General features: G+C 34.1%; 1 protein-coding gene across 1 annotated transcript; it reads right to left on the bottom strand.

Annotated features, from left to right (window-relative positions):
• Window positions 1–5,859: 5,859 nt before the first annotated feature.
• On the bottom strand, window positions 5,860–7,063 carry LOC142554290 (tyramine N-methyltransferase 1-like). Its single transcript, XM_075664975.1, has 3 exons — window positions 6,796–7,063; window positions 6,551–6,557; window positions 5,860–6,004 (listed from the first exon to the last, which is right to left on the bottom strand). The coding sequence occupies exons 1-3, from the start codon at window positions 7,061–7,063 to the stop codon at window positions 5,860–5,862; spliced, it is 420 nt and encodes a 139-aa protein (XP_075521090.1).
• Window positions 7,064–9,902: the final 2,839 nt, after the last annotated feature.

Below are 9,902 nucleotides of genomic sequence, written 5' to 3'. Positions count from 1 at the left end.
AAATTTTGGATGTTAACGGTAATTGGTTGGTGTTTTAGCTAGCAGATTTTGTGTGCATTTTGGGCAGATTTCTTGTAAAAAGCTTCTTTTTTTTTTCGAGTTGTATTATTTTTATAAATTACAACCAGTTATTTAGTAGTTTAATTATGCAAAATCGCATGAGTTTATATTCATTCTTGTGTTGAAAGTGTCGCAACAACTTTCTTGACAAATTCTTTTTGGACATCTATTAGTACAGTTGGATCATGAAAACTATGCATAATTTCCATGTGGGGCCGAGCAGAATGTGGCCAATTTCACCCATTCATTACATATTATACAAATTTTGTAGGCCGCTTGCCATGTACTGATGTTGTTCTTCAAATATTAGTGGGCTTACACAGATTGTTGTCCTTTTACATCGAACAAGGTTATGGCTCATTCAAAACATGAAAGCTCTGGCATTGAGGTGCACCAAATGAACAATGCTTCTCGAAAGCCTCGTATTTTACTTGCTGCAAGTGGAAGTGTGGCCGCCCAGTTTGCTCGATAGTGGAACGTTAAATTTCCCCAGATTTGGTATTTAGTGAGGTGTTTAGCCACTTCATGTTGGATCTCGGTTTTCTACACGCCCAAGCGCAGTGGAAGTTTTAAAATTTTTATTTATTTTGACAATCAAAATATGTTTTGCTTTGGGCGCTCGTATGATTTTAACAAAAACATACATATGATGTTTAGTAATATACCTTAGTGAATAATTCACTTGGCTCTAATTACACCAGTATTAGCGGACGTAGCTCTTGTTGTAAATCCCTACGAACATTCTTCGATCTCCTAATCTGGTCCACGACTGGAATATTTGTTCCTCTTTTAAATTGCACTAGAAATTTAGAAGAACTTTTGTCGTAGAGATGGAACACGAAGAAGAAATCGACTCAACACTATAAGCCGAATTTTTCCTTGTTTTGAGAAGAGATTTTCGAGAGCCTTTTGGAATAGCCAAAACTTTTTTTTTCAAATCCTACGAGAGAATGTCTCGTGAATCACAATTGGCATAATGGAGGCTATGTCAATTTTGTTTCATTAAAAACAATAGCCTTGACATAAATTCTATAATTAACATTAATGGGCTTGATTAATTAATTGGGCTAGTCCAACTAGTTTAATTAATTAATCAAAGTCCATTAATAACTTTAATTATTTAATATGTTGGACTTGTACTACAAGCCCATTAAACATACTCTCTCATCATATTTAATTTAATATTTAATAAACTAAACTTTTAAGCTTAATAAATTAAATATATTATAAATTCAACATTTGAATTTAAAATTACAAATTCAACTCCTTGAATTTACCACCTCCAAAATTCAATATTTAATAAACTCAAATTTTGAGTTTAATAAATTAAATCCTCAAATTTTATAAATTCAACTCCTTGAATTTATTCTCTCCAAATTTCATAAATTCAACTTCTTGAATTTACTATCTTATAAATTCAACTCATTGAATTTATTTTCTCAAAATTTAATTATCATAAATTCAACTACTTGAATTTACTATATCATAATATAAATTCAACTCCTTGAATTTATTCTCTCAACGAGAACAAATGATTCAGTACTTGTGTGACCCTCAATGGTTCAGGGATACAGCTAGCCGTGGGTTCACAACTCTTTGTGATTCAGAATAATATTTATTCTTATTCGGGCTTACCCTAGTTAGCCCTATTCTTTTCATCAACACCTTGATCAAGAATGTCAGAACTCATTTCTGATTGCACCCATCGGATTATGGTAAGAGCGTCTAGTAGCATCGCCCCATGATCCCCTAGGTATCACTGATAGTGCCTGCAAGAACCAGTCGATCATGATTAACGTACAGTACGGTCCCTTCATCTCATATATCCCGATCGAATCTGCAACCATTGGTTCATCGAGGGTTGCATATTAATTCGATAACTATGTGATAACTATAATAGTGGCATCGCGTGTACTATTTGAGAACTCCTTCTCTAACGTAGATCTCATACTCTGGCTAGAGATTCCATGCACTATTATTACATTAGATCACACAGGATATCCACACCCGTAGGTGAGCGGTGAATCCCCGACTACAATACACTGGCTCCTATATGTGTCGCAACTGTACCCAACCTCGCCACCTGATGACTCTCCTGGAGCCGGTAAACGAGTCAAAGCACAGCCCTAGCATATAGAGCCTCAGTGTTGTCCCGGGTCGTAAGGACTAATGGTGTACAATCATAACCACGGACTTATCCTCTCGATGAATGATAACCACTTGGAAAGTCAGGGAGAGTTGTTCGGTATAATCATCATATGACTACCCATCTGCATGTTTGGACATCTCCATGCCCTTACCAAGAAACGCAGTACACAATATCACAGATAGTAGTCTTGAACTCAAGCGACCTTTATCCATGTTTTAGGCGACTGAATCGACTAGGAACGAATTTAGAATATGCAGTGTTTACAAATGAGTTTCAACATCGAATTACGATTAATTTGTATTAAAGCATAATCAAGGACTTTATCTATGCTGATTGCACATGTTAAGATTGTTTGGATACGCAAGTCATCTTTATCCTTTTCAAATACTTATTTAGAAAATAAATGAAATAGTTTTAATTTGATTGGTAATGAAAAAGAATTTTTTTTTTGGCATTTTAGGGGGAAAATTTGTGTTCATAAATAAGTTTCTCTGGATTTCCATTCTCTAAATCTATATAAATGATGTGACAAGCTGTACGGGAAGAACTAGAACTTTCCCGAGTGACCAAAAGTTGCACCTTTTGGTAATGGATTTTGCAAAAATAGAAGAAGAAGAAGCAGAAGACGACCACCACTTGAGCTTCCCCGTAGCCAGCACAAGTAACTCACCACCGCGTTCCGTCGACTCGTCAACCCTCTGGTGGCACCCTCTTTCCCCCACCTTTCCCAACAAAGACCAAAAAAAATCTGAAGGTAAAGAAGTAGCAAGCGAACAGAATTGTCCCAACAAATACCCGTTCCAAGATTTCAAAGCCACAAGCACAGATAAACAGAGACAGTTCAGCTCTTCTTATTATGATGGCGATGAAGGTGAGAAAATGGACTTGCTGTGGGAGTGTTTGAATGAAGAGTTGATTTCGGCGAAAAATTCGGTTGCTTCATCACGTGGAAGGGAAGTGGAAATGATTTGCGTCAAGGGATTAAAGCTGTCAAAAACAGGACATGACATGATGTCCGAAAGAAGGCTCGGCATTTTCATGCTGTTCAAATTCTTTAGAAGGTTTTCACTACGGCGCATTATTCTCGCAATTCCGCTAAGAAACAACACCATATTTAGTTATCAGGCATGATCATTCATTCCATCGATCAGTGGAGCAAGATTCGACGTGGGTAATGATTTTGTTTTTATTTTTTAAAGATCTATACATACATAAATATTCACAAACATACATACATTTCAATACCAAAATGAGCTGTATTCCTTCTTCATAAGCCAGGTTATCAGTTCACCTGTTACTTTCCATTCCTGATTTTCTTCTATTAAGAATCTTTTTAATATTGATAGAATAGTGATTGATCGAGATAGTAGGGCCTGATATTATTGTGACGAATACAAGATATGCAATTCCATTGGATCATAAGATTGACATAAATTATTGAATATCCTACGTAGGTTACTAGAATTGTTTATTTCATGGATCTATTCCGTGCGGCACTTGTCTTTAATTTTTATCATTTAAAAATCGATGATTTTTCGTGTACATGTATCTCTTCCTGTTTTTAAAACTTTACAAGTTTGGTAGGGAAATATGTTTGATACAACAAAGCTGCACGGTTTTAATCAGATATAACTTCATTGATGATGATGACGATGGGGAGAAAAAGACATACTCTTCTTGACAATTGTTGTAGTAAAAAAAACCCCCTTTGGTTACTTCTCACCAAAATCCCAAATTGATTTGCCAATTCACCATATGTGACAATTTCCGGTCGCCCATTTCAGTTTTGAGCACAAAATGACCGTAATCGAAAAAAATACAATTGACCAGAGTAAACTCGAAAAAAGAAGAAGTTAAAGTTGATTATTACACGACAAGGCTTTTACAGACAATCACATGCCAACAAATGCGTGACCACTAAATAACAAATACACAAAGATGATCATTTCCTGTAACTGTTGCTACAAATAAATCACGACAGTCTCCGTTGGACTACTTAGAAACAAACAACGCATAGTGTAATACACACACATACTTAATTGGACAAAGCTTCGACCATTTCAGCAACATCAATCACAAAACATAATATAGCTTGCATAACAAAGAATTATGCATTGGCTATAGCTGACGTCAAACTTACACTGGCTCAGAAAGAATCAGGTGATAGTAGTTTATTCGAGAAAGTAGAGCAGAATCATTTGTTTGACGTCGCTAAAATAGTCCAACTTATTTGACATATTCCATAATCCATGTTCCATATATGCTCGAGACATAACCTTCAATTCTGCAAATCCAGCTCTGTTTGCTAGAGCTTCAAACTCACTTTGTGTCCTCTCCTTTCCTCCAAGATTAGCAAACATGATCACATCCAATTGAGCCACAAACTTGGAGTAAATATCAGGTTGTAGGTCTTCGGGATAAATAGCGTCTATAACAATCACTTTTCCCTTGTCTGTCAATGCTTTGTAGCAGTTTTCTAGAAGTTTCAAGCATTTATTGTCGTCCCAATTGTGCAGTACAAACTGTTTCAAAGACAAGTAAAGAAATATTTTTCTGTAAATCAGATGCAAAAACAAATGGGGTGCAAGAAGTCAACGCTCCGGTGAGCCACTACATCGATTTATAAAATTATGAAAGTTAATATGTAACGATCATGGGTTATTGGACTGAATCAACATGGGTCTCGGCCTATACCCATGCACCACTACTGATCATGGATCGTTAGGATAGTCCAGCATGAGCCATGCTCCGTCACTAATAGAATATCTCACCCCTGAAAATGTTTTCTTTCGTCTTCCCCAACACTTGAACCCAGGACTTTCAGGTTTAAGTACCTAGATTCCTAAATGTTGGTATCAGTTGGGCTAGTGCCAATGCTGGACCATCCTAATGACCCATGATCAGTAGTGGTGCATGGGTATGGGCCGATGCCCATGTTGGTTCAGCCTAATGGATCATGATCTAGATACTTAAGTCTGGAGGTCTTGGGTTCAATTGTTGGGAAAGGCAAAAAAAAACCACTTTCCAGGAGTGAGATATTCTATGAGTGACGGTGCATGGGCATGGGCCTTGGACCATCCTAACGACCCATGATCAGTAGTGGTGCATGGGTATGGGCTGAGACCCATGTTGGTTTAGCCTAATGTCCCATGAGCGTTATATAATATATGTTTCTTTTAGTATATCAACTCAAGCCACGAGAAGAAATGTTATACCTTCAATAAGATAGCATCTCCCTTTGCTACTTCAACAAACATGTCTCGGGCAACATGCTCAATTCCTACATCGAATACAAGTCATTTATTGCATTCACTCAACTGATCCTCAAATGAACAGCTACTTAGTACTAGGGAGGATTTCATTTCGGGGGCAAGACGGGGTATCACGGGCCATTCAAATGGATTTTAAGGGGTATAGATTACATTTTTAAAAGACTTACAAATAAATAAAAAAATTTCAGATGTGATAGAGGAACTTCATTGATTACTTTATATGTAGGGGCGACTTTTATGACCTCTGGCAAATCAAAGTTAATGCCATGAATGGAAGGATACTTGGAAATAATCGAGTTACACTGTTACCACCAGCAACGTTCACTATCGAGCTTAATTCATCGAAACCATTATATACTTCTAAAGCCCTTTTCATTGTCATGGTAGAATGAGCTCCCATTGCATTATCAAACCTCTCAAGAGTTTTGGAATCAAATTTGATGCAAACTCATAATAATTTTTGCCGTGAATTCTTTCAAATAACGTGCCACCTTCTTTAAGAACCGTATCCTTCAATGAATACCTGCAAGAGAGAAGGCAATGTAAAGATTTTCCAAACACATGAAACTCATCATTATTCATTTCACATAATGAAAGTAGCTAGAGATGGGGTATAGCTTGAAAAATCGTAGGTTTCGAATCTCGACAGTGTTTGCAGAACTAATGGAAAGGTGGCTCAATGTGGTTGCTTGGGTCAGACTCACCACCAAAGCAAGGAAGTTCTTTCACAAAATTCAGGCTGAGGTACCAAGTTATATGGGACTTTCTGGGTCATTTTATGTTATATCGGTAATGATACTCTTGGTTCATTTTTTATACAAGATGTTCATATAAGCACCTAAATACCCAAAAACAAATAAAAATTGAGGCAATAAGTAATTTTTTGTTTGGATTGAGATGTTGAAATGATCATATTGTACAAATACACCCGAAGTAACACTCTTGATGTAGCATATGTATAATGAGTTGAACCAATGACAATGGATCAATGACCATCTTTTTTATGAGTTGGATTTATCCACACGAGTTTCGGTCTTAGCTTAATTATCATTTTCAGACGAAAATTTACTCTCCGACTGAAAATTGAAAAAAAAAAACAAAAAATATAAAGATACTATATTAAAATGAAAAATAAGTGGATTGAAATCCAAAAATAGACAAGTTATTGGACGACAAAAAAGTATTTTTCCCTTGTAATAATTTCATTATCTTCACGAATCACGTGCATGCTATCAGAAAGTTAATTAAGTTCCTTTGTCAACATGCAAAACACTCACAAACACACTTGGTATAAAAGAATGGATAGACAAGTACCACATAACCGTTCCTCCTGGGCAACACAGAGTATGATACGGCCCCAACGACCGTCAAGCTCGTCCCTAACATAGAATTTTCCGGCAGGTGCGAGCCCGTAGTGCCGTTCAACCTCACCATTCACGAGACGAATGGTGGAACAGGTGAGAAAAGAGTGAGGAACGAGGAACCGGAGCATGACATCGAGCGCTCGTGCTGCTTCCCGGTTGCTTGTCTGGATCTGCGCGGCGATATCGGTAGGCGAGATGTAGGTCCCGTCTCCGGCCATGGCGATGATCTCGAAAAGGTCGAGTTGATTAACATGATTTTTTTTACCAGTTGTTTTCGTAGAATATTTATGTATTTCTGTAATATAGGGAGAATTAATTGGGTGTAACAAATTTATAAATTTAAAAAAAAATGACTTCATTTTGTCAAAAGATGGCGTTGTCCAATGAGTTCCTTTATGTGTTTTTAGCTAAAAAAAATGATATGCATTATCATCCTTTGGATTTAAGATATTTATATATATAATGGATTTGAAATCAAATTTATTCAATTCTTTCGATCCAAATGTAATATTAATTTTACAATTATTTAACTCGCTTTTAAGGATATTAATGACTACAAGACAAGACATTAATTTTCTATCAAAAAAAATTTAAATTCTTTTTGCATCTTATTTGAAATATATTGGGTCTTTTATCGGATTATAGCAATTTTTATTCTCCATTAACAATCTACGGTAGTTTTCAAAAACTTATTAAAATATTGTAAAAAAAATAAAAAAAAAAGTAAAACTTTTACTCCCCCGCCAGTAATTGTTTCACCTCCCCCGCCTGTAGGGGAGGGTAGAAATTAATTTTAAATTCTCCCCCGCCTGTTGCCCGCCTCTGCAGGAGGCGGGACAGAAAAATTAATTTTAAATTATACCCGCCTTTTGCATAGGCGGGGGATATATTTTTAAATTATAAAATTTCAAATGCTTGCTCGCCTATTGCAGTGGCGGGCGAATTTAAATATTTTTAAAGTAGAATTCTTCTATATATATATATATATATATATATGAGAAATTCACTTACATTTTGTATTCAAAGGTTTGTCACTTATATTGTGTTCAAAGGTTTGTCGGTATGGATTTGATTTATTTTTCGTCTCAAGTTTTTTAATAAAATTTTGAATTCTAATAATTTTATACCTTCTATCTCTTGATTTATTTCAGGAAGTGTAAATATTGATATTATCGTGCCTATCTTATTAAAAGGTAAGTAATATTTCTAAGTGTTGTTAAAATTATTTGTATTCTATTAATTTTTTTGATGGTTGTATTATATTAATTTTAATTTATGTTTAGAAATTTTTAATCTTAATTCGTTAAAATTATTATCCTAATTTTTGTTATGATATATTTATTTGTTAATTTGTTATCATAAATATTATTAAAGTGTTTTTATTTATTATGTTTACGTAAAAATTATATATTTGTTTAGAGGGATTTTAAAATGATCTTCTATACATGTATGTTTATGATCAAATTTAACTTTAAGTTAATTTTTAAAACTAGCACTTAATTAAATTAAATTCCAATTATATCCTTTGATTCATTTTCATAATGACACAAAACACGTTAAATTAAGTCAAATAAGAGAAATTATTTCCTATTATCATCATAATTAAATTTGGTGTTAGATTAAATAACTAATCAAACTAACATATTAATTATGTTAATTGCTAAATATGTTAATTAACTTTCTACATTGTTTTTATGAATACATACGTTGTTAATATAAATAATCATTTTCACAATTCTATTCAAACTATTCTTTAAGAATTTAAAATTTAGATCTAATATTTTGTAATATTTCGTATTAAATTTATTACTTTGTATGTAGTAGCATTTTTTTAAAGATTAGATCTAATATTTTGTAATATTAATAATTTGTAAAATGTAGAAGAAAAAATTATGATTTAGTAGTATCATTTAATTAAAATATTAGACATAAATAATAAAATAAAATCTAAAAAATTTATTAGACATGAATTTAATCATCGAGATAAACTTTTATATGTTTATTATTTTTGAGTGTTAAATTAAAGATCACGTAATATAATATATTTATTTCAATTATTATTCGAGAAATTTTTTTAGGGAATAAAATGGGTCAAATGTTTTTTGATCAAAAATAATTCCACTAAGTTGTAATAGTGAAAAAGGTAGTTGACGATTATAAAATAATGCAATGTTATATTATAAATCTTTAACAAACAAGAATATTTTAAAAAATAGTGTCTTAAGATGGACTATAATAATTAAATTTATATCAATTAAATCACAATGAAATTATATATAAATATGTATGTAGTTCTAAAGTCGGAGGCCCCATCCACAATCCATGCTCGATGATCGATTCTTGCACCGAACTTTCCATAAACTCGGTGTGCTCTCAACAACACGATATTCACGCCTTACACATCTAACAGAAAAGTCTTTAACAGCTGCAATCAATTTTTTTTTGCTTCTAAAGACCATGTTTTTATGTAATTCTCCTTTCTCCGGATTATAAAAGACAGTCTGTGACCCAGATGACACACCTACAGAATCAGGACATTGTTCTTCATACACAGCACTAAAAAATTGTGGCATCTCATAAATATTAGAAACATCAAGTGGAACTATGTCTGAAGTTGCGCCATGTAATTGCTCACTAACATTTTTGAACGCGTCCTCGTTACCCTCCTCGTCTGAATCATCACCCACTGGTGTGTCAGGCTCGCTGACACTCTCTATATTTTCTAGTAATGTAGAATCAGCAAACATTTGACGTGATGTTTCATCATCTGTTGCCACTGCAGCGACTACACGAGCCAAACTTGATGCATTAGAATTCACGTTCGGCCAACAATTATTATCTTTATCTGCGCATCCAATAATATATTGATCCCAGTCCCCAATATTATTGTCCATAGAAGAATAAGGTGGATCAACATTTTCATTGTAAGTAGCAGACGAAGTGCCACCTGACTGATCAAATCCTATCATACTTAGACCTTGGGTAATACATGGAATGTACGACTCAACAACATTTGTTACTACATTATCTTCAATGGCCTCACATTCAATATACAAC

This window comes from Primulina tabacum, chromosome 8 (genome assembly GCF_025594145.1).
Source record: "Primulina tabacum isolate GXHZ01 chromosome 8, ASM2559414v2, whole genome shotgun sequence".
NCBI classification, from domain to species: domain Eukaryota; kingdom Viridiplantae; phylum Streptophyta; class Magnoliopsida; order Lamiales; family Gesneriaceae; genus Primulina; species Primulina tabacum.
Note: the sequence above shows the minus strand (reverse complement) of the source record. Positions and strands in the feature narration are given on the sequence as shown.

Bases quoted from the DNA above. Each gene is read 5' to 3' on its own strand.
- LOC142554290 (XM_075664975.1), bottom strand. From the start codon at position 7,063: ATGGCCGGAGACGGGACCTACATCTCGCCTACCGATATCGCCGCGCAG.